Source organism: Trachemys scripta, chromosome 3 (genome assembly GCF_013100865.1).
Source record: "Trachemys scripta elegans isolate TJP31775 chromosome 3, CAS_Tse_1.0, whole genome shotgun sequence".
NCBI classification, from domain to species: Eukaryota; Metazoa; Chordata; order Testudines; family Emydidae; genus Trachemys; species Trachemys scripta.
The window spans coordinates 88,001,413-88,027,532 of NC_048300.1; the positions used below are offsets into that span (position 1 = coordinate 88,001,413).

Here is a 26,120-nt window from a genome sequence, read left to right on the forward strand (position 1 = left end):
GCTTCTCATAACTGTCTCTCCCTAGATTTTAGCTTTCCAGCTCTGGCTCCCTTCTCCTATCAACGTCTCTCCCCTATTCTGAGGGAGAAGGTAGTCTATTCACTGGCCTCCTGTGAAGAGCTCCTCCTAACTGCCTGGAAGTGAGGGGAGCCCTGCCCCACCTTACACTACAAGGCCTGGGCCCTTAAAAGGAACAGTGTCCTGGTGCTTTCCTCCCACCCAACTTCTAATTCCCTGGGACGGTCTTCTCTCTTCTGCCACCATGCCACTTCCTGGGTCTTGGTTCATTCAAATTCCTTGGAACAGGGTCCTCTGGGCCACCTCTTAAAAGAGCCAGTACACCTCATTACAGGGCCAAATGCTATTTTGATATCTACTGGATCTCTAGCAATTTGGCTTGGTTTACAAGCTAGAGACTAAAAGCAGCCTCCATGCTTAATTGAAGAGCTACTGGTATCTCAGTGCCTCCAGAGAGATGCTCAGTTAAATGCAGAGGCTGGATAATTACCACCTTTAAAACCGATAATACAACATTTATCTGATTCAGAATTTTAAACAAACAGGAACAACATTTATTTGAAGGACTGAAAGGAAATGAAACCCATCTGATTATCATGGCGTCTGGCCTATTGAAAAGAAGGGATTTATTTGTATGTTTTTAAAGAAATTCAGTGAGTACATAGCTGAATTTTTATAAGCAGTCACATATTTTAAAGGGGCCAAGCTGATTGCAAGAGAACCCTACAAAAATGGCATAATATATATACACACACAAATACCATTGTAAAGCAGCAACAGGGGAAGGAGGATGGACATCCATTTCTGTTCAATTCCCCAGTCCCTCATGGAAAATTTCCGGAGGGAATGTGCAAACAGACACTGCAAAAAAACCAAAAATTTTATTGGCAACTGCCAGTTACTATATTACATACATCAACCTTCATCTGTTTTGTCCTTCCTAGCCTTAGCAGAGCTAACAGAGACTAATACACTAACAATGTTACTCAAAAGGAAGTGTGCTCTGTTGAGTAGACTTTATCACTGGGAGTCAGGTCTCCAAGGTTCTATTTCTCATTCTGATATGTTGTGTGACCTTGAGCAAGTCACTTAATCTCTGGGACAGCCTGAAATGGAAACCAGCTGCTACTGCACAAATCAGCATCATTTGTGTGATACTGCCAATTTACTGTTTGATATTACTATATAGACTATAACAACATACCAATATCTGCCTAAGCTAGCCAACAAACTTCACTGACAGGTCAGGTCATGTTCCACATTCATTGTTACTTGATAAAAGGTGTGCGCACGCACACACACACACACACACACACACACACACTTTCTCTCACATACATTATTCTAGAAAGTGTGTAGCAACACCCACTACATTCAAAATTACATTAGGACTTTCATTCTAACCCAGTGTTTTCATTCATTATGTCAGAAATTTTCCACTCCAGTTTTTCAGAAATATTTCATTACTTGGTCTCAGCCCCGAGGTGAGTTTTTTCTTGAAAGTCTGAGCAATATTCTTTCAAACATTTTGAGTTGTACAAAGTATATGATTTTCCCCATTTGCAATACCACCCAATCCAAAACCACTCAAACACAGCTGGACTTGAAAATTCAGGTTGTTTGCAGAAACCTTCCATTGTTTGCAGAAATTTTAAAGCACAAACTGAATTATAAGTATTTTTAAAAATGGTTTTGCACATGCACAGTAGGAGGCTTTGCTAATGTTGAGAGCTATGATACCAAACACAGGACTGGGTAGCAGTTGAATTAGCCACCTGCACACCTATCCCCAGCCCTCCAAAAAAGGTTAAGTAAGAGACTGTACTCACAGTGACCATGAAAGTAAGAACTACAAAGACAAATCGGAACCAGATTTCCACTTGTGAAAAAGATGGGTTGTAGGTTTTCCACTACAAGATAATAAAAGATAAATTAGTATATTAAGAGGAAGCTGATAAAATTTGCATAACATAAATTACTAGTACTTGCAGACACAATATTGCATAAAAGTCTTATAGATGAATCCACTGGCTTTCTCAAGTTTACTGGCCAAGCCATTGCAAATTCCACTGCACCACCTTAGAAAGATTAAGGCTAATTCATGCCTCGCTGCCTCCTCCAACCTCGATATTGTTATGAAAATTTCCATAAATAAAAATAGAGCTAAAGCAGCCTACTGTTCCTCATGCTTGGTACTAAGTTACAGGATAAAGAAGAAGCACTTTACATTCTCAAAGTGCGATCATACGTGCCAAACCACACACTAAGGCAAAAAAAGGAGGATGAAACCAACATAGGTTAACTTCCCTTTGTTTAAGACTTTACAGTAAATTCATCAACTGACTCAATCCACTGCAAGCTTCTTTATTTTTGAAGACTATGCATGTTTGCAGCTGACTAAACTTGCTATATTAAGAAGAGATTAATGATTGCTAATTAGCTAATTTATTTCTCCTTCATCTGGTTTTTGCCTCAGGAAAAAGGAAAGCAAGTTCTAAAAACGCGCAACTAACTTAATTTCCTCCCCCATAATAGATATTATGGATAAAATGTAGCTTATATAAACTTTTAAAAAGGTTTTAAGTTATTCTGTGGTCCACATATTAGACTTTAACGGAGACTTGGAAAATGGTTATAAAAATGGTTATACAAATGTACAAGCCCAGGCACAAAAATCTACTCGCCAACACTCTCTGGCCCTTTGTGTGACTTTGGGCAAGTCACTTCACCTCTGTATGTCACTGGTTTCCCTCTTTGTCTGTCTTGTCTATTTAAACTGCAAGGTCTTTAGATCAGGCACCATTTATTTTGCACTACATATACAGAGCCCCAGTATGCTACACACTGTGCAATCCGGGGATACTAGACACTCTGGGCAAGCGGAGTTTTGCAAAGCTGCCTTAAAGATCATGTGCAAAGCAAAATGATAAAGTCTATTGCAGGGATGGCCAACTTGAGCCTGAGAAGGACAACGTACATTGCCAAAGAGCCACAGTAATACGTCAGCAGCCCCATATCAGCTCCCCCACCCCCATTGTCTCCCACCCACTGCCCGCCCCACCGATCAGCGCCTCCCCCTCCCTCCCCGCACCTCCCTATCAGCTGTTTCATGGCATGCAGGAGGCTGAGAGGAGCAAGGGCATGGCAGGCGCATGGGAGGGCGCGGGAAGGAGTGAAGTGGGGGCAGGGCCTGTGGCAGAGCCAGGGGTTGAGCAGTGAGCACCCCCAGGCACACTGGAAAGTTGGCGCCTGAAGCTCCAGCCCTGGAGTTGGTCCTTATACAAGGAGCCGCATATTAAACTTCTCAAGAGTGCATGTGGCTCCAGAGCCACAGGTTGGCCACCCCTGTTCTATCGCTTCACTAATGTGCTGAATACTCTCCACTTACCCAGCAAAGAGGTACATTCAGTGTATAAAGAACTAAAAACTAATATTTTGCCTTTTCATTTTAGGTCCCTACATGCTAGCAGCTGTGACACACAGAATGCTATATGTTGGAATATCACAGCACAGCAACCACTGCTGGAATATACACCCAGCCCACAGCAGCACAGGCAGGATCAACTTCAAAGTTTCTTTTTGTATATTGGCTTTGGAGTCAATCAGCACAAACTGCTGAAGTACTGTAAACATTTTGTTTTGCAAGTCATCTTTGTATGCTACGGTTTACACTCAGCATATTTCTTCGGGGAGAATGGCTCTGCTTGTCTTGAGTACATTTTTCCTTTTCCTCCCAACACTGGGTGTGCAAAAACAAGAACAAAACCCCAATCAAGAGTTTCCTGCAATGATAATTTTCTAACCCCATATGCTTTTGGAAAGTCTGGAGAAATCCTACTAAATCTCAATACACCTACCATAACAGTTGTAAACGGCCAGTATATGTTTGGGGATGCAAGATTTGAATTCACATATTAACCTGTCTAAACGAGACATTTCTTGTGAGCTCAGATCCCAACACTGCAATCAGTTGAACATGGGAATGACAGAAATGCAATTTTTGGATTGCCTATTTGTATGATAATAGCCAGGAGGCTTTTCCATTTTACAGTTATTTCTTAGCAGTGCTTGAGTTCAGAGCTGTAAGAACAAGACAAGGGTTTCGCATGTGCATTCAAGTTCTTTTCAATGGTGTGCTTTGTAAGAAAATATAGAATGGCTTTCTGAACAGGCTTTCTTTATCCACACTAATCAGAACTGTTCTAGCTGTAATCATGTTTGAACAGCTGTTGCTGGCTGGGACTTAGTATGGCTTTCCAAGGGCTAATAAAGATTTATAGAGAACAGCACTACAGACTACCGCTCTAGGTAAGCACAAGTTCATAACAGTTCTGACAGAAGAGTTCTTCTCCACACTAGTCAGGGGAATTGTGCTAGAACTTCGACAACGGCAAATAAAGTATGTTTACAATCTCAGTGAGGACAGGGCCTTAGCCTCCACACGTTTTCTGTGCAAGTGTTTCACCTTCAAAAGGGAAATGATGTACATTTTACTATGGTTAAAGTAGCCTTCCGCAACAATAATTAAAACTGAAGATTTTTTTTTTGCTAGCATGATACTGTTCACTTACTGTGAAATTCACATTCTTGATGGGGTACATCAGCTTATTCAGATCCTCAAAACCAACCATGACTTCGTACTGAGTATAAGTCAAGTAGCCAAGGTGAACCACAATGATTTCGGCACATTTCTATGAAAACACACAGTAGAGTCAGAATACCTGATAAGAGCTTTATGCTGTAATTTATATTTAAGGTCTTACACCTCATTACGATTCAATTACAAAAAATGACTAACATAGTGAAGTTATAATGGATAAACAAATAAGGAGATCTGAGAGAGATTCCAAAGGAATTTATTTAAGGCACTCAGACAAAGTAAAAGTTCAATGGGTGTCAACTGCCTATCAGTCAAAATACTTTTCTACTGAGAAATATAGCTGTATTTAAGTTTAAGATCTCCTGGTACCACTAATTTTTTTTTTTTTTTTTTTTTTTTTTAAAGAAGACCTGCAAAAGACAAAGAGGGGTCTTTTTTTTCTTTGATATATGAATAAAACTTGAAAGCTTTCTTTAAGAAGTGGCTGCTTTTTTTTTATATTATACATTTCTGATCTTTGATGTCTTCTGTTGTGTTATCTTTCACTTTGAGATAGTTATGGATTGAAAGCACTAAAAGACTGTCTGGTTCTGAAGTGGTATGAGGTTCTGCTGAGGAGATCAAAGCAAAGGATCGGAGAGCTTTATACCGACATTTAAAAAATGTTAATGTGGGCCCCCAAATAAGTGACGTTAGTTTTAGATTTGTCTGCATGCTAGTCTTTCTTTCAGTGTCAGAGAGCTAAGGAGAACATCAGAAAAATTCTAACCTTTCCAAAGTAGGTTAGCACTCGGTGAAGGATATTTATAGGTCTTTGTACCTATGAAACCAAAAACTGTAAACACATGAGCAATTAAATGCTCCAACAACTCAACAGCAGCAGAAGTGCCCTAGGCTGTCTTTGCTCAATTCACTATTTCCCCCTGATTATCCAGCAGATTAGTTCTCCATGCTGTGGTAATTTTCAAGTAATTGCACAATTTATCATCTATACCTAGGGCCCTATCAAATTCACGGTACATTTTGGTCAATTTCACGGTCAGAGGAATTTAAAAATCATAAATTTCATGATTTCGCCTATTTAAATATGAATTTTCACAGTGTTGTAATTGTAGGGGTCCTGACCCAAAAAGAAGTTGTACAGGAGTCGCAAGGTTATTGTAGGGGGGTTTGCAGAACTGCTACCCTTACTTCTGTGCTGCTGCCAGCAGCAGCGCAGGAGTAAGGGTGGCATGGTATTGTATTGCCACCCTTACTTCTGCACCGCTGCTGGCAGGGTGCTTCCTTCAGAGCTGGGCGGCTGTTGGCCAGGCGCCTAGCTCTGAAGGCAGCACAGAAGTAAGGGTGGCAATACCGCAACCCTTCTAAAATAACCTTGCAACTCCCCTGCAACTCCCTTTTGGGTCAGGACCCCCAATTTGAGAAATGCTGGTCTCCCCCCTGAAATCTGTATAGTATAAGAACGACCATACTGGGTCAGACCAAAGGTCCATCTAGCCCAGTATCCTGTCTTCTGACAGTGGCTAATGTTAGGTGGCCCCAGAGAGAATGAACAAAACAGGTAATCTAATGATTCATCCCCTGTTGCCCATTCCCAGCTACTGGCAAACACAGGATAGCAACACCATCCCTGTCCATCCTGGCTAATAGCCATTGATTGACCTATCCTCCATGAACTTACTTAGTTCTTTTTTGAACCCTGTTATAGTCTTGGCCTTCACACATCCTCTGGCAAGGAGTCCCATGGGTTGACTGTGTGTTGTGTGAAAAAATACTTCCTTTTGTTTGTTTTAAACCTGCTGCCTATTAATTTCATTTGGTGACCCTAGTTCTTGTGTTATGAGAAGGAATAAGTAACACTTCCTTGTTTACTTTTTCCACACCAGTCATGATTTTATAGACCTCTATCATATCCCCCGTTAGTCGTCTCTTTTCCAAGCTGAAAAGTCACAGTCTTAATCTCTTCTCATATGGCAGCTGTTCCATACCTCTAATCATCTTTGTTGCCCTTTAATGAACCCTTCCCAATTCCACTGTATCTTTTTTGAGATGGGGTGACCACTTCTGCAGGCAGTATTCAAGATGCGGGCGTACCATGGATTTATATAGAGGGAATATGATATTTTCTGTCTTATTAGCTATGCCTTTCTCAATGATTCCCAACACTCTGTTTGCTTTTTTGACTGGCGCTGCACACTGAGTGGATATTTTCAGAGAACTATTCACAATGACTCCAAGATCTCTTTCTTGAGTTGTAACAGCTAATTTAGACCCCATCATTTTATATGTATAGTTGGGATTTTTTTCCAAGGTGCATTACTTTGCATTTTCAACATTGAATTTCATCTGCCTTTTTGTTGCCTGGTCACCCAGTTTTGAGAGATCCTTTTGTAGCTCTTCGCAGTCTGCCTGGGACTTAACTATGTTGAGCAATTTAGTATCATTGGCAAATTTTGCCACCTCACTGTTTACCCCCTTTTCCAGATCATTTATGAATATATTGAATAGAACTCGGCCCAGTACAGACCCCTGGGGGACACCACTATTTACCTCTCTTCATTCTGAAAATTAACCATTTATTCCTACCCTTTGTTTCCTATCTTTTAACCAGTTACCAATCCATGAGAGGACCTTCCCTCTTATCCCATGACAGCTTACTTTGCTGAAGAGCCTTTGGTGAGGGACCTTGTCAAAGGCTTTCTGAAAATCTAAATACACTATATCCACTAGATCCCCCTCATCCACATGCTTGTTGACCCCCTCAAAGAATTCTAATAGATTGGTGAGGCATGATTTTCCTTTACAAAAATCATGTTGACTCTTCCCCCAACAAATTATGTTCATCTATGTGTCTGACAGTTTTGTTCTTTACTATGATTTCAACCAGTTTGCCCGGTACTGAAGTCAGGTTTACCGGCCTGTAATTGCCGGGATCACTTCTGGAGCCCTTTTTAAGAATTGGCATCACATTAGTTATCCTCCAGTCATTTGGTACAGAAGCTGATTTAAAGGATAGATTACAGACTACAGTTAGAAATTCTGCAATTTCACATTTGAGTTCCTTCAGAACTCTTGGGTGAATACCATCTGGTCCTGGTGACTTATTACAGTTTAGTTTATCAATTTGTTCCAAAACTTCTTCTAATGACACCTCAATGACAGTTCCTCAGATTTGTCACCTAAAAAATAGGGCGGGGTAGGCAAGCTGATTTTCAGTGGCACTCAGACTGCCCAGGTCCTGGCCACCAGTCCAGGGGGCTCTGCATTTTAATTTAATTTTAAATTAAGCTTTTTAAATATTTTAAAAACCTTATTTACTTTACATACAACAATAGTTTAGTTATGTATTACAGACTTATAGAAAGAGACCTTCTAAAAACGTTAAAATGTATTACTGGCATGCAAAACCTTAAATTAGAGTGAATAAATGAAGACTCAACACACCACTTCTGAAAGGTTGCCAACCCCTGAAATAGTGTAAATGCACACAAAAGACCAGATTTCATGGTGGGATACCAGATTTCACAGTCCACGATACGTTTTTCATGACCGTCAATTTGGTAGGGCCCTATCTATACCCAGTAAAAAAGGGACATGGCTTATATTCTTAAGTCTGCCCATTTGTAAGAAGTCTCCATTTCAACCAACAAGATTGCAGTACAAATACACAGGGCCGTCCTTATCCATAAGCAAAGTACGCAGCTGTGTAGGGCACCAGGAAGTTTGGGGCACCAAATTTCCTGGTGCCTGTGCAGCTGCGTGCTGCTCCAGCCGCTGCTCCAGCTCATTCCCTGCCCCAGCCCCGCCTCTTCCCACCCTTGCTCCGCCCCAGCCCCACCCCCACTCCCCTGAGCTCTGCAGCATGGCCAGGCCTGCACTCACCGGCGGCGGGAAGTGCAGTGACCCGGCCCCAGCCGCGCCGCCAGTGAGTGCTGGGGGGTGCTTCCCCTCTGCCCCCCAAGCCAGTCCCCCCCCCCCCACAGAGGCCTGGGGCCCCACACACCTCGCGGGGGGGCTGCGTAGGGCCTCAGAATTGCTAGGGACAGCCCTGCAAATACACCTTTGCACCCTGCTCAAGTTTCTAACTCCAACAGCTGTGACATTTCAGTGGATATCTCCCAGGACAGTGCTGGGAACTCGAAGAATGCAGGGGAAGAGATACAACTAGCAATGGAAGTACCAGAGTGTGAAAGGAATTGAAGTGTAGGTAGAAAGAAACTAATTTCCAGACACTGGTCAGGTGAATGACATTTATTACCTTTCCAACTGGTCCTGACTAGTCATCCAGAGTTCAATATTACTCAGGTAAGACCCAGAGTTAATCTAACTTTCAACATGTATATAGTATAGACAGTCTACTGGTTTTTGGAAGACCACTCTTGAAAGAGTGAGAGTAATAAATCTTTGGAACAATTTTTACCAAGAGTTGTGGAAGATTCTCCATCACTGGCAATTTTTAAATTAAGATTGGATGTTCTTCTAAAAGATAGGCTCTAGTTCAAACAGAAATTATTTCAGGGAAGTTCTAGCCCCTGTGTTATGCAGGTCAGACTAGATTATCACAGTTGTTCCTTCTGACCAACAGAATCTATGAAAGATGCCAGATTGTCCTCCAGTCTCTGTTGCTGTCAAAGAGAGTCAACAGAAACCAAGAGAAACAGAAGGTACACGATACTGTTGTGATAATGCATGAAACTTTCATAACCACTTAAATGACTAGGAGCCTAGCCACTGAATGTCAATAGGATTTGGGTTCATAAGTCATTTAGGGACATTTAAACATTTTACCTAATCTTTTTTATTATTTTCTTTTTTACATCTTGTAGAGGGGATCACATGCCAGAAAACTAGAAGCAGCATCTAGACTGACTTAAGACATTCAAAACATTCAGAATGCCCACGTATAGGTGAGACAAAGTGACCAAGCAGAGACAGAGCATCTCTTTACACACTCACGTTACAAATATTTGAAATATTTCACTAAGCCTTCCAAAGAAATAGCCTGATGGCACAGAGGAGAATTTGGGGGAATTTTTGGGTCACAGGTTGGCAGGACAGGGTGGGTCTCACACTCCTCTAAAACCCTTCTATATTGAAATCCTTAAAGAAATACCATCAGTCATGAAGGAGTGCAAGAGGAAGGGGGAAATGGAGTGTGCAAGATTCAACTGTCTTGGGTCAGCCTAAAGGCTAACTAATGATTGGGGAGTTTAAAAAGAAAAAGAAAAAAGAATCCAGCAGAGATAAGAAAAAAAATGTCAAGTCCAGAATATCTGACTTATGATTAGGGCCCTACCAAATTCACGGTTGTGAAAAACACATCCCGGACCATGAAATCTGGTCTTTTGTGTGCTTTTACCCAATACTATACAGATTTCATGGGGGACACCAGCATTCTCAAATTGGGGTTTCTGACTCAAAAGGGAGCTGCGGTGGGGGAGGAGGGGAGTGGAGTCACAAGGTTATTTTAGAAGGGAGACACGATATTGCCACCCTTACTTCTGCGCTGCCTTCAGAGCTGGTGGCCAGGCACCCAGCTCTGAAGGCAGCGCCCCATCAGCAGCAGTGCAGAAGTAAGGATGGCTTGGTATGGTACTGCCACTCTTACTTCTGTGATGCTGCCCTCAGAGCTGGGTGGCCAGAGAGTCTGCTGACTGAGGACCCAGCTCTGCAGGCAGCAGCGCAGAAGTAAGGGTGGCAATACCATATCATGCCATCCTTACTTCTGTGCTGCTGCTGGCGATGACTCTACCTTCAGAGCTTGGCTCCCGGCCAGCAGCCACTGCTCTCCAGCCGCCCAGCTCTGAAGGCAGCGCCGCCACCACCAGCAGCACAGAAGTAAGGGTAGCAGTACTGAAACCCAACCTACAATAATCTTGAGACCCCCCCCCACAACTCCTTTTTGGATCAGGACCCCTACAATTACACCACCATGAAATTTCAGATTTAAATAGCTAAAATCATGAAATTTACTATTTTTAAAATCCTATGACCATGAAGTTGACCAAAATGGATGGTGAATTTGGTAGGGCCCTAATTATGAAAGTCTCACTCATTAGGAGCTGTAGTTTCATGGCTCTTCAAGTTAAACTAACTCAAATCTTAGATGCTGAAGAAAAGGTATGCTAGAACTTTAAAACCTTAAATGAATACACATAAATAATGTTTTGCCTCAGACTCAAGGCAGTGACTATATTACAGCATTCTGATTCTTCCATTTAGGATCTGTCCACATTAATACTAAAACAGTGCCAGCAGCAATTGCGTTTAAACACAGTCGTGACCAGCTGAGTTTTACCATTTTCCCAGTGTAAAGAGATTTTTTTTTCCCTGTAATTCAGTTCCATTCATGCTATTGACAACCTGAAAAGTATTCTGTATTTCGGTCTGGTTACTATGGATCTCAAAAGAAGTCATGCCACACAGCTGCAGGAAGCCATATTACAACCTTGCTAGCAAAATCCAAGAAAGACAGTATTACTAGCACAACTGCAAGCATAATGTAGACAAACTCTTACTGCAAGTTTTCCCCTGTGGCCTCCTTATCAGATACTCTCCCCACATCTACAACACACGAGTAGTTTTAAAAGAATAAGCTTTACAATTAGTGTTGTTTCAAAAAAATACTTACTTGTGCACAGTTCAGCATTCTCGTCCGATTGTAAACTTGTTTATTAATGAACGATGAACTTCCATTTTCTTCTACACCACGTATTTTAACTGTCATAGTAACATTTGTTTTGAAGCTGGATTCTGTAATTAAAGAGAAAAATATTAAGCTGTTGTCCAAAACAAATGCAGAAATGAAATCTCAAATAGAGTTACTAGGTGCAGCAATACTCCCAGCTTACTGAAGCCAATTCAGGTACGCATTATTACAGTAGAGAGGAAAAATCTTGCATTTCTGACTTGGGCAAGAATTCCCATTAAAGTCAGTGTGGTAGTCAGTGCAATTAGCAATACCTGATAATGCGATCTGAGAATCTGAGTGTTAATCTATAGTCAATATCTAATAACATCAACTAGTCTAATCCCAAAAAGAGGAAGCTGAAGAGAAAGAGAGACACACACACACACACCCCACTACTACTTTAGCAAAAAGTATAAAAAACAAACAACTTTAAAATTTCCCTGCAACCATTCCCTTAGATTCTTAGCTAACAAGTCAAGTTCTGCATATTTATTGTGATGGGTGGGTTTTTTCCCATGCATTTTGGATCCAGGTAAAACTACATGATAATATACATGACAGCTAAGTGAAATACAGGTCAACTACTGTAACCGTAATTGACTTGTTATACCTACTGTAATAAAATTCCAGGATAACATCAGTTTTCTGAAATAATAAATTGGACAAGGTGCTTACCATCAGGCTGATCCAGCTGAATCACACATGTCAGCCACAGCTGCTGATTATAAGTAGACAATGGTTTTGAATTTAATTTAAATGGCCTCATCTGGAAGAAAACAAGAAGCATTTGAGGTAATTCACGTTCATCCTACTGCACTAGCCATTTGGACATGGAATGAACAAATACTTCTGTTACCGTTCTACACTTCTGACAGAAAAGCATGTTTTGTTTTTTTTTAATCCATTAAATGATCAGTTCTCGGTACAGTGCTGGTGGTGTGAACACCATCCTTGAATACATTTCATTTTATCAGCACGCAGAGTTTGTGTAGCTTTGAATTAAGAAGAGACAGAAGTATTTAAAGAAATAAAAGCAGCAGTAAACAGTTAAAGAGAATGCAAGTACAGAAAGGAAATACAGTTTTATATTTTCAAATCAAGCACCAAAAGTAGTTTATTTCTAGCTCTACACTTCAAGAGTCAGAGTTTTGGTGATCAAATTGCTACATATCAAGCTTATTCAACTTTGTGTATCAAAATGGCAGCCATTTCCCACTGGATGTTCTAAAACTTTTATATTCCTTTTAAAACCATGAAACAAAAAATGGATAGGTACGAGCTGCAAGCAGAAGTAGATCAAATTCTGAATGGATGTTTTTCTAAAAGTTATACTCTAATTCAAACAGGAATTAATTCAGGGAAGTCTTACTACCTGTGTTTTATACAGGAGGTCACACATGCCTGCACAACTCGTAAAGCGGCGAGGGCCATATTACTCCAAAGAAAACAGCTGAGGGCCGAAACCCCCCGAGCGCCGCCACCACCCCCCCCAGCGCCACCCAGCCCCCCTGAAACACAACACACATACACCCCAGCGCCGCTCGCCCCCCAGAAACAACCCCCCAGTGCCGCCGAAACACCCCCCCCATCCCAGCGCCACCTGCCCCGCAGAAACAAACACTCCTTCCCCAGCGCCGCCCCACCAAAGCAGCAGTATTGAACCTCGGTAATATGTTATAGCGGGCCCCTAAGGTAGTATAATTAAGGTAAAAGAAAAAATGTCTTTTTTCCTAGAAGTAGAATAAGATCTTCCCCCCACTTCGTAATCAATTGCCCTGTTGAATTAATGGGGTGTGAATGAGGAAGGCGTGGAAGGCAGGCACCTCCAGACAGCTGCAACCCTTGGAGAGGGCAGGGCCGGCTCTAGGATTTTTGCCGCCCCAAGCAAAAAAAATTTTGGCTGCCCCCCCCCCTTTTTTTTTGTGCCCCCCCTCCCCCAACTCCACCCTTCCCCAAATCCCCAGCCCCGCCTGCTCCCCAGGCGTGACGCATTCCCCGCCACCCATTGCTTCCTGCGGGCCCCCCCGCGACCTCGCACCCTAGCTCACCTTCGCCCCACCTGCTCCCCCAGGCATGCCGCCACTCCGCTTCTCCCTCCTCCCTCTCAGGCAAGGGAGGGCGGAGAAGCAGGGTGGTGGCGCGTTCAGGGGAGCAAGCGGAGCGGAGGTGAGATAGGGTGGGGGGGCACAGGAAGTAACGGGGGGGGTAGGGGAACCACTCCCCGCTCTAGCTCACCTCCGCCACCTCCCCCGAGCGCCCTGCCGCTCGGCTTCTTCTCCCTCCCAGCCTTGCTGCGCTAAACAGCTGTTTCGCACACGGCAAGCCTGGGAGGGAGGGGGGAGAAGCGGAGCGGCGGCGACACGCTCGGGGGAGCAGGCGGAGGCAAGCTGGGGCGGCGAGCGCACTTTTTCTCCATGCCCCAGAGTCGGCGCCTATGATTGCCAGCGCCAGAATGCCGCCCCTAGAAATGTGCCGCCCCCAAGCACCTACTTGTTTTGCTGGTGCCTGGAGCCGGCCCTGGGAGAAGGGATAGGTGCCAAACCAGATCAGTAGAACAGGTCAGCCACCGATTTGCCACTCACATCCTCAGCCCCACTCCCCCGGCTTGCCTCCTCAGTTCCCCCACCGGCTCGCCTGCCCCCCCCAGCCACTGCCCACCCGCCTCCTCAGCCCCCCACCCTCCCCCCGGCTTGCCTACTCACTCCCCGCCACTGCCCACCCGCTCACCTACTCAGCCCCCCTCCCTCACCCACTGCTTGCCTACTCACCCCCCCCTCCCCGCAGGCCACACAGTGAGCCCACCTACTCAACCCTTGCGGGCCGCACAGTGAGCCCACGCGGGCCGCATGTTGTGCAGGCCTAGACTAGATGATCATAGTGGTCCCTTCCGGTCTAGATTCACAGTTTACAAGAAGCAGTGGTAGAAGAGAAAGGGTTGGCTTTTCCTTGCCATACCTCTGCTCATCTGGGTACAACAAGTGTATAAGAATGGTTTCTGTTCTCTAAAACAAATATACATAGGTGGCAAGTTAAATATAGAGAGCACAGGTACAACACTTAGGGCTCAACAAATTGAACACATAACTTTATTATTTCAAATCAACTTAAGTACTGTCCCAAATCCCCCCATCAGACTACTGCCGAAGGTAAAACTGGAGTGGGTATAGGAAAAAAACAAGAGCTAAGATGCAGGAAAAGTGCAGAACCTTGAAAGTGAGGATGTGAAGGTTTCTTTTAGGATACCAGATCTCTGATGTTTATTTCATATCTTTCACTTACCAGTGAACAATTGCCAAGAAAAACACATTCCTTCCAGTTGACAGAATTGAAAATGGATGTGGGGGTGTTAGTCCTCATTGATGACTTTTTAAATTCTCTGCTTTCAATTTCCCCTCCACCCACTCCCTTAAGGATGCACATTGTGGTTCTTTTTCTTGGCTAAAGAGCGATGTACGAGTTCTCAAGGGAATCTCACACTTTGCTTGGCCACAGTGTCTGCTGCAGAGCAACTCTGCCCTATCACAGGTCTCCCTAACTTACCAGCCTGGAGAAGAACTAAGACTAGAAACTGATGCTGGGTACTCATGAGTAAGGCTACGTTTTAGTCACGCTTATTTTTAGTAAAAGTCACGGACAGGTCTCAGGCCATAAACAAAAATTCACAGCCCGTGACCTGTCCATGACGTTTACTATATACCCCTGACTAAAACTGGGGGGGAGGCGAGGGAGCTCAGGGGAATGGCCTGGGGGGGGCGGCGCGGCAGGTGCTGGCGGGGAGGGGAGCACAGCGGGTTCCGGGGGGGAAGGGCCAGGGGGTGCAGCGGGAGCTCGGGGATGGCATGGCGGGTGCTCGGGGGGGGGGAGGGGGATGACTGCTGGGGGGGGGGCGCCGGAGCTGGCCGGGGGGGGGGGGGCGCCCCCCCCCCCGGTTCCTGAGCTCCACTTGCTGCCTCTGCTCCACCCCAAGCCCCAGTTCTACAGTTCCCATTGGCTGGGAATCCAGCCAAAGGGAGCTGCAAGGTCGGTGCTTGCCAGCAGAGGCAGCACATGGAGCTAGGAGCTATGGGGAGGGGGAGCCCCCCCCTCCAGGTAAGCACTGCTCAGGCACCCCAATCCCCAGCCCTGAGCCCCCCCCCCCCAAACTCTTGCTGCTGTAGGGGGGGGGGGGCAACAGAGACTGCTCCAGCAGCAGCTGCTGCGCCTGGCCCAGGGGCTGCCCAAGCTGCCCCCGGGCCAGGCCCACAAGTCACGGAGGTCACAGAATCCATGACCTCCGTGACAAACACGGGGCTTTACTCATGAGGCAGCATAAAGCACTAATCCGAGAAAATTTAGCCAGTAAATTCTGAATTCTCGTGCAAGTTGGAAAGCACGACACACAGATATATCAAAATATAATTTTCCATTTAAAATCTTACTTCTTAAGCATGTGTGTAAATTAATAAAATACTTTTTAACAAATAAAGTCATCAGTGCCTGCCACGTAACAACAATATAATGTAGTTCTTACCTTTAAGTTTTTCAATTTAGCGGTTACTGCAGTGGATTCAATTACACTAGGACCTAAATGATAGTCAAAAGGAGAGAAGACAGTACTGAAGTAAATCCATAAATAATGACATCATAGTAAGATAATTATACAAGTCTGAAGTATCTTTAATCTCAGGATTCAAAGCACTTTGCAAATATTAGTTATGCAATACCCCAGTGAAGCAGGCAAATATTACACCAGGGTATAGATGTGTAAACTGAGGGGCAAGTCCCTTGATAGCCATGCAAGGCCACTCAACAATTAAGTACCAGAACAAGGACTAGAAGTCAGGAGTGCCAAGTCCCAGATCCCTACTCTACCACATGCTACAAATGCATTCAAATAAGACACTAGATATTTCCTTACAACTAATTTTTTTTTTTTACAATCCTATTAAAAATTCACAGCACACCCCAACTAATAAATTAACTCTGCTATGTTTGTGATTAATAAATTATTTGTAACTGTCCAATAAAGACTGGTGCTGTGGTTAATACTTGTGTCTAGAGGTAGAAATGAGGAGGCATTCTTAGGGAAGAGAGATCTATTTAAGTTGCCCTACAGCATTAGAGTACCCAGTGCACCATTTGCATGCCTTGTGGTTACAGTAATGATCATTAGTGGAATGAGTGTTGGATTTTGACCATCTTGGCCCATTGAAGGGAATTACTTACGTTTGTGTCTAGGTTACATATAATTAAGGCTAAGATTTTTAGTAAAAGTCACAGACAATAAACAAAAATTCATGGAAGCGGTGACCTGTCTGTGACTTTTGCTGCTGCGGCTCCATGGTTTCTCCCACCACCGTGGTGGCTGGGAGCTGTGGGGTTCCCCCTCTGCATCCATGGGAGCTAGAAACTGCAGGGTGATCATATTTCCCAAAGAGAAAATGGGAAACCCCCAGCCACTCGCCTGAGGTGGTTCCCCCAACCTGCGCGCAAGGCTGTCCCCCGTTGCTGGAACCCTGAAGAGGGCCCCCTCAGGAGTCTGTCACCTGTCGCTGAAACCTTGCAGGGGGCCCCTTGTCGCTGGAACCCTGCCAGGGCCCCACTGGCTGCCAGCTCCAGAGTCCCGCAGCCCCTGGCACTGAAGCAAGCAGAGAATGTCACAGAGGTCTCTGGAAGTCATGGATTCCGTGACTTTCATGACCTCCATGACCTAAACGTAACCTTACATAAATTGATCCTTATACACATAAAAAATGTGAATGGTTTTATTGAGGTTCTACTGCAGATATGGATGTTGTTTTCAACAAGTGACATTTAAATTGATTTGTTAAAGCAGCAGACTGAATGGCTCTTCTGGTCATGGAACTAAAGAATAATGAACAAACTATTATACACTCAGCCTCACAGAAACAGTGAAAATGAACCTTTACAGAATTAAGGAGAACTTAGGTAGATGAGCAGAAAAACTGTACCAGCACAGAAAACAAGCTCAGCATCTTCATAGGCCAACTTGCATCTCTTCTGCATTCTTTACTCCACAGAACTAGCACGAAAGAACCATGAAAAGGGGAGGAGAATGGATGCCTCTTAGAGAACAGATCTGAACCAGGTCCTGGGTTACAAAGATCAGAGCAGCAGACATCTTTAATTAAAGAAACGCCTGCTCTCACGTAGGAATAAGGCTCCTAACTCAGTTCCCAGTACTGCACGTAAACACACTAGATGTGTGGAATGGAATGTACAAGTGAGAGACAGCAGACATACCCTCAAGTCCCTCCCACCACACCCCCTCTTGCTTCTTTCAGTCTGCATCCGAAGAAGTGGGTTGTAGCCCACGAAAGCTTATGCTCTAATAAATTTGTTAGTCTCTAAGGTGCCACAAGTACTCCTATTCAGTCTGCTCAGGTTTTTTTTGTGTGTGAGATATTCACTAACACCATACAACTTTAACTAGTGAGCACTGCACTGTGCATACCCCTCCCCCATATAGAGAACATGGGGTTGTTAATAATGGAGTAGAACAAATCTAGTGCTACCAACTAAGGAAAAAAATATATCACAATCTTAAGGGCCCATAAAGCTGTATAATCTCTTTTCACAGGTAGGTATTCACACAAGTATCTAAGTGTTGTTATGACCAGCATGTGAACTATGGGTCTTATAATCAAGAATAGTATTTTTCTGGTGCACTTTGAAAAAAATAGTTGGGGACTTACCAAGAAATTACAAGTATTTTCTCCCCAGTTTCCCTTGAACAACAAACTGAAACGTTTCCTTGCTTAAAAGAAAGGGGGGGGAAAAACTCTCTTACAGACAGACCAGGTTTTTTCTGTAGGTTTGCTCAGGAATGTGCAGCTAGGTGTTTAGTTTTTAAAACTAAAATGCACTCAGAAAGTACTTTTTAAAAGAATGATATGGACTCTGCAAGTGAGCATAATAAAAAGGTAGATCACAAGGTCAAGTAAGTCCTTTTAAAAGCAAAAAATCAATCAACATAATAATGAGTTGGGTCCATGCCCTGTCAACACACCCAGCTGCCAAAGCAATTTCATGAGGATAAGAATCCCACAGCACCGCCAATTCCTGAAGAAAATCAAAGGTCGGACAACACTTCCAACAGGGTACAAAGAACCATGAATTCCTTACAACAGCAGAGTTACATGGGACAGGGGCATCCACATCATCAGAGCTACATGCAAGTAGATGCAATGCAACACACTAATAACAACATTCCATACTGAGAAGGGTCATTCATTAGGCCTGAACAGCTCAATTTTTTTTACTTTTATGAGAGCATTGCTTTGCCCATTATTAGTCAAAACAAGCTGTCACATGCCTGCAAGTCCCAATCAAGTAATTAGAATTGAATGTAGCACACAAAACAGAAGAATATGGCCCAATTATTTAGCTGAGTCAGAAACAGCTCTAATGAAGCCATTCCCTTTTCTTGCTTAATAGTTCATAAGAGATGTAATCTGAAAACTACATTTACAAAAAATCATATTAAGGACCATGCATTGCCCTAATTTGCCCCCAGGCACCTCCCAGCAATGTCACTCTTATGTATGAAGATGATGGCAGTTAGTTTGGTTCTGAAATTTTAAGAGACAAACTAACAGCATCTAAGACCGTTCTATTTTATGGCTGATTTTTGCTCATTTATGCTACAGTTATTTTTTGTTCATTTGTTTAAAGCAGCTTTTGAGTGTGGCAAAGTTCAGCAGCACTGAATAGAAAAATGTTTCCATCTTCTTCATTTGCAGGATGGCCAGAATGAATTTAGAATTCTTGTCTAGTATGTTACCAAAATAACACCATAACATACGATATAGATACCCCCGATCCTACTCTCAAGACCACCACCACCACTCCACAAGTCACCCTCAGCCTCCAAAATCCTGGAACATAACATGGCCCCCACAGAGTAACACAGACCTTCAGCCACATTTTAAACTGGAGACTCAGTTACTATTTATTAATGAAAAGCTGTTTGCCCATTTTACAGTATTATCAAAAATATTTTGCATTTCTATGGCACGTTCCATCCAATGCATTACAAACAATCAATTAATTAATTCTCAACACCCTCATGGGGAAGCAGAGTATTATCCCCACTATTTTACAGATGGAAAGACTGAGGCAGAGAGAGGATAAAGTGTGATTCTAAGTAAAAAGCTACACCTTCTTATTCAAGAGATCTGCTCATGTGTACTCACTTACTATTGCAAAGTATTTACTACTGCCAGCTCTGCAGAAGGCACAAACCTCTGGAAGAATAAACTGGATTCTATTCTGGCCTGTGCATCAGAACAATTCACAGTATTCTAATTACAGAGTCAGCTATTTTCCTTAGCTACACTTGCATAATCCTCACTGGAGGCAATAAGGTTTGACAGCTGTAACCAAGGGCATAATGAGACAACAGGGCTGCATTAGTATAAATGAGCGGTAAATTGTTTGTACTATTGAAGCTGTACAAGTTAAAGAATGCAGTTTGATTCTCAGATCTCAAGCTGAATTTGCAGTTGCAGGGCTGACAGTTACACACACACACACACACACACACAAATAGAAAGCCTCTCCTTTTACTTGTAAACTGAGCACATTTGAGATGGAGTCATTGAGACGGGAGGTGGAACACCACACGATGCCATTTTTCACAGAGCCACTTTGAGTAACACCACAGTCATGAATGGTACCCAGATTTCTAACACCCAGTCCTGTGTTTTAATCACCATACTTCCTCTTAATATGTTGCTTTTCTATCCCAAATGTATGCAGGTATTAGCCACCTGTAATCAGCAGACCAAGGCTTCTTAGACACATCAATCTTCCATTTAGCTAATCTTAAATGCACCATTTGCTTAATTAGCATCTACTTCAGTATAGAAACTGTACAACCAAGCAAGGAAATCTATTCAATACAGATGTAAGAAAAAAACTGTAAACATCAGATGCAGACTTGCAGCTATGTACAGCTCCAGAGATCTCAAGGCACTAGCCTCATTAACACTGGAGCAAATCTGTGGAGTATAAGTTATTTACACAAGTTAAAGTATAGAAACAGCCATAGTTTTAAAAAAAAGACAATAATAATCTTACCTGCAATTCCGATGAAGACTGTCAAACCAAAACAAATGAAGAATACAACAAAGACCAGAACAAAGTGTCGTTTGGACAGTGTATACAATCGCATTGGTGCTAACCTGCAGGAAGCAAAAGAAAGCCCAGAATTAGCACTCAGTAATGGCACTTGTAAAAAGAGACTGCATCAGCCAGTCCTCAATAATAATAAAAAAAAAATAATAATTTCTGTGCCAACGTGGAATACCAAGAAGAATCCATCAATAATGCACTTTTACAGAGCAAGCGTAATAGTTTCCTTCCAGCCACACACACACACACAGTATCGCCAACTCTAATGATTTTTTTTTTCTAAGTGGTTAGAAGTTGAAAATACTGCACACTAAAGAAAGTGAAGTTTTTCTTGTTCTAGTACTTTAAACAGCAGTTACCATTTCTTTCATGCCAAAAGCATTTTCTGCTATCCTAAGATCTAAGTGTGGGAAAGGGTCTCCTCCTTAACTCCTCCTAGACAGAAAAAAGTTCTATATTTGAGCTCAACTATCTGATATACAGACACACACAGGGTATTCTTAAGACTAACAGAAGTATTGGAGTACGTCTGATGAAGTGGGCATTCACCCACGAAAGCTTATGGTTCAATATTTCTGTTAGTCTTAAAGGTGCCACAGGACCCTCTGTTGCTTTTTTCAGATTCAGACTAACACGGCTACCCCTCTGATACTTGACACAGGGTATTGTGAGGATACCATATTTCTAACCATAAGAGTGAAAGCTGATGCTGATGACCTGTATCGCTTAACTGAGGCCTGGTCTACACTATGACTTTAATTCGGATTTAGCAACGTTAAATTGAATTAACCCTGCACCCATCCACACAACGAAGCCATTTATTTCGAAATAAAGGGCTCTTAAAATCTATTTCTGTACTCCACCCCGACAAGCGGAGTAGCACCAAAATCGATATTGTCATTTCGAATTAGGGTTAGTGTGGCCGCAATTCAATGGTATTGGCCTCCAGGAGCTATCCCACAGTGCACCATTGTGACCGCTCTGGACAACAATCTTAACTCGGATGCACTGGCCAGGTAGACAGGAAAAGCCCCGCGAACATTTGAATTTTATTTCCTGTTTGCCCAGCCTGGAGAGCACAGGTGACCACAGAGAGCTCATCAGCACAGGTAACCATGCAGGCCGATAATCGAAAAAGAGCACCAGCATGGACTGTACGGGAGGTACTGGATCTGATCGCTATATGGGGAGAGGATTCAGTGCTAGCAGAACTTCGTTCAAAAAGACGAAATGCCAAAACTTTTGAAAAAATCTCCAAGGGCATGATGGAGAGAGGCCACAGTAGGGACTCAGATCAGTGCTGCGTGAAAGTCAAGGAGCTCAGACAAGCCTATCAAAAAACAAAGGAGGCAAACGGTCGCTCCGGGTCAGAGCTGCGGACATGCCGCTTCTACGCTGAGCTGCATGCAGTGCTAGGGGGAGTCGCCACCACTACCCCACCTCTGACCGTGGATTCCGAGGCAGGGATAATCTCATCAGCTACACCTGAGGATTCTGCGGACGGGGAAGAGGAGGAGGACGACGACGAGCTTGCGGAGAGCACCCAGCACTCCGTTCTCCCCAACAGCCAGGATCTTTTTCTCAGCCTGACTGAAGTACCCTCCCAACCCTCCCAAGCCAGTATCCAAGACCACGACCCCATGGAAGGGACCTCAGGTGAGTTTACCTTTTAAAATATAAAACTTGTTTTAAAAGCAAGCGTTTTTTAATGACTACTTTGCCCTGAGGACTTGGGATGCATTTGCGGCCAGTACAGCTACTGGAAAAGTCTGTTAACGTGTCTGGGGATGGAGCGGAAATCCTCCAGGGACATCTCCATGAAGCTCTCCTGGAGGTACTCCAAAAGCCTTGCCACAAGGTTTCTGGGCAGTGCAGCCTTATTCCATCCTCCATGGTAGGACACTTGACCACGCTATGCTTGCAGCAAGTAATCTGGTATCATTGCATGACAAAGCCTGGCAGCGTATGGTCCCGGTGTTTGCTGGCATTCAAGCAACATCTGTTCTTTATCTCGCTGTGTAATCCTCAGGAGAGTGATATCGCTCATGGTAACCTGGTTGAAATATGGGAATTTAATTAAGGGGACAGAGGTGGCCGTTCCTACTGGGCTGTTTGCCTGTGGCTGAAAATAAATCCTTCCCTGCAGTTAGCCAAGCGCAGGGCAGGGCGGGGGGAATTGGCCCAGAGCTTTTCACGTTCGGCTAGCAGGGATCTTCCCTGATACCAGCCACGTGGTGGGGGGAGGGGTAAAGCAATCATCCCAGAGAATTCATGGCGGGGCGGGGGAGGGGGGGGGGAGGTTAGTTTGTTTTCTGCTGCTGAAGGTTAACAGGAAAACCGCAGCACTCAACGGGCTTTGGTTGGTATGTGGGAAAGGAGGGCGCAGAAGCCGAAAGACAATGGCTTACCATGGCCGCATGCAAGCCGAATTCTGTTGCCCAGACCTGCGTCTGTGATCTCTAGCAGCAAAGCCACCAGCGCTCAATATTAAGAGGCAAAATGTGACCTTGCACAGAAATCACACGTGCTATGTAATGTGAATAGTGTTGGTCACCGTGAAAGAGTATAAGCATTGTTCTGCAAAATGTATCTTTTTAAAAAATTCTCTCCTTTTTTCCCTCCCACCAGCAGCTGCAAATTTTTCAAGCCTCCCTCCTCTGTCCCGAAGGCTATCTCAGATAAGGCGTCGGAAAAAGAAGATGCGAGACGAGATGTTCGCAGAAATCATGGAATCCACCCGCAGTGAAAGAGCTCATCTGAATGAGTGGAAGGACACGGTTTCAAAGTATAGGAAAGAAACCAGTGAACGTGAGGACAGGAGGGACCAACGTGAGGACAGGAGGGACCAACGTGAGGACAGGAGGGACGCTCGAGATGAGAGGTGGCGGCAGGAAGATCAGAGGAGGCAGGATGCAATGCTGGGGCTGCTGCGTGAGCAAACAGACATGCTCCGGCGTCTGGTGGAGCTTCAGAAACGGCAGCAGGATAACAGAGTGCCGCTACAGCCCCTGTATAACTCCCCTCCCCCCTCACCATGTTCCATAGCCTCCTCACCCAGACGTGTAAGAACATGGGGGGGAGGGGGAGGCTCCGTACACCCTCCCATTCCACCCCAGTGGACAGCCCAAGCAAAAGGCTGTCATTTTTTTAAACCCTTTTTTAGTGGCCTTTTCCTTCCTCCCAATCCTCCTCCCAAACTCCACCCAGGTTCTCTCCCTCTTTTTATAATCAATTAATAAAGAATAAATGATTTTTAAACGATAGTGACTTTATTTCCTTTGAAAGCAAGCTGGGGGAAGGGGAGGGTGGGTTCCTTACAGAGAATGAGTCAATAAAGGGGGCGGGTTTTCATGAAGGAGAAACAAACAGAAATTTCACACTGTAGCCTGGCCAGTCATGAAACTGGTTTTCAAAGCTTCTCTGATGCACAGCGCTTCCTGGTGTGCTCTTCTAATCGCCCTGGTATCTGGCTGCGCGTAATCAGCAGCCAGGCGATTTGCCTCAGCCTCCCACCCCGCCATAAAGGTCTCCCCCTTACTTTCACAGAGATTGTGGAGCACACAGCAAGCAGAAATAACAATGGGGATATTGGTTTGGCCGAGGTCTGAGCAAGTCAGTAACGATCGCCAGCGACCTTTTAAACGGCCAAATGCACATTCTGCCACCATTCTGCACTTGCTCAGCCTGTAGTTGAACAGCTCCTGACTCCTGTCCAGGCTGCCTGTGTATGACTTCATGAGCCATGGCATTAAGGGGTAGGCTGGGTCCCCAAGAATAACTATAGGCATTTCAACATCCCCAACGGTTATTTTCTGGTCCGGGAAGTAAGTCCCTTGCTGCAGCCGTTTAAACAGAGTAGTGTTCCTGAAGACGCGAGCATCATGAACCCTTCCCGGCCAGCCCACGTTGATGTTGGTGAAACGTCCCTTGTGATCCACAAGTGCTTGCAGCACCATTGAAAAGTACTCCTTGTGGTTTATGTACTGGGTACCCTGGTGCCAAGATAGGGATATGGGTTCCATCTATTGTCCCACCACAGTTAGGGAATCCCATTGCAGCAAAGCCATCCACTATGACCTGCACATTTCCCAGAGTCACTAACTTTCGTAGCAGCACCTCAGTGATTGCTTTGGCTACTTGCATCACAGCAGCCCCCACACTAGATTTGCCCACTCCAAATTGATTCCCGACTGACCGGTAGCTGTCTGGCGTTGCAAGCTTCCATAGGGCTATCGCCACTTGCTTCTCAACTGTGAGGGCTGCTCTCATCTTGGTATTCTGGCGTTTCAGGGCAGGGGACAGCAAGTCACAAAGTTCCATGAAAGTGCCCTTACGCATGCAAAAGTTTCACAGCCACTGGGAATCGTCCCAGACCTGCAACACTATGCGGTCCCACCAGTCTGTGCTTGTTTCCCGGGCCCAGAATCAGCGTTCCATGGATAGAACCTGCCCCATTAACAACATGATCTCCAAAGCACCGGGGCCTGCGGTTTGAGAGAATTCTGTGTCCATGTCCTCATCACGCTTGTCGCTGTGCTGCCGTCGCCGCCGCCTCCTCGCCTCGTTTTTCTGGTCCTGGCTCAGTATAAACTGCACGAGAACGCGCGAGGTGTTTACAATGTTCATGACTGCTGTGGTATGGAGCCTGCAGTGTTCACCCAGGAAAAAAGGTGCAAAATGGTGGTCTGCCGTTGCTTTCATGGAGGGAGGGGTGAGGCTGTACCCAGAACCACCTGCAACAATGTTTTTTGCCCCATCAGGCACTGGGCTCTCAACCCAGAATTCCAATGGGCGGGGGAGACTGCGGGAACTATGGGATAGCTACCCACACTGCAACGCTCCGGAAATCGACGCTAGTCTCGGTACATGGACACACACCGCTGAATTAAATGTGCTTAGTGTGGCCGCATACATTCGACTTTATACAATCTGTTTCCAAAATTCGAATTATATAAATTCGGATTAATCCCGTAGTGTAGACATACCCTGAGATACATGTATATAGTCAGCTTTCCACCCCTTTTGTATAAATATGATCCTGGAACTTCATCTATATAATGGGATGAGACAAACCCCAGACCTGGATGCTGCTAGATGTGTAGGTTCAGACTCTGGATCCAAATCTGATCTTTCCCAAAGTTTGGAGTGTTCAGCCCATTAGAAAGATGGGTTCAATCTGCAATTCAAATGTGTATTTTGATTCAGGCCCTATCTAGGGCTGCGTCCAGCTTAAGGATGCTCAGGCTTATGTACAGTATATGTGCACTGGCAACTACTTTTACAATTTGATCCAATATGCTAAGGAGATACAATTTTGATTCAAATAGTATGTAAGGAAACATGGATCACAGATTTGGGCTTAATACATTTTAAGAATATTAAGGCACTTTAATCATGAGGAATACAGTATAAAGCAGAGGCTCTCAAACTGTGTTCTATGGACACCATTGGTCTACAAAGCACTTCCTGGAAAAGATGTCTTAACGCTTGCAATGCCAATTGTAATGCAGATACTGTATTTAATTAAATGCTTCTTTCTGAGGTGTGACGTTTTAAACAGCTGAAACTTATCTGCTCATTTTAGTTCACTCACCGGGAAAACCAAGCATTAGTCAGGTTTAGAACAAAGATGTAGGTGTAAGGAGGGATGCAAATGAGTCACTGTCCACACTGCAA

The 26,120-nt window shown here is 44.2% G+C and overlaps 1 protein-coding gene across 3 annotated transcripts in view; it reads right to left on the minus strand.

Moving 5' to 3' along the window:
* The window catches only part of TMEM181 (transmembrane protein 181), a 65,081-nt gene that overhangs the window by 21,039 nt on the left and 17,922 nt on the right, over positions 1-26,120 (minus strand). For all 3 annotated transcript variants that reach the window (XR_004645085.1, XM_034765307.1, XM_034765309.1), the window contains exons 2-8: positions 20,391-20,494; positions 15,820-15,872; positions 11,985-12,075; positions 11,250-11,371; positions 4,590-4,709; positions 1,848-1,928; positions 780-879 (exon numbers count right to left, since the gene is read on the minus strand). Coding sequence is in view for 2 of the 3 variants with exons in the window: in XM_034765307.1 (XP_034621198.1) it covers positions 780-879; positions 1,848-1,928; positions 4,590-4,709; positions 11,250-11,371; positions 11,985-12,075; positions 15,820-15,872; positions 20,391-20,494 (671 nt within the window). In the remaining variant the exon portion in view is untranslated. The remainder of the gene's footprint in view (positions 1-779; positions 880-1,847; positions 1,929-4,589; positions 4,710-11,249; positions 11,372-11,984; positions 12,076-15,819; positions 15,873-20,390; positions 20,495-26,120) is intronic.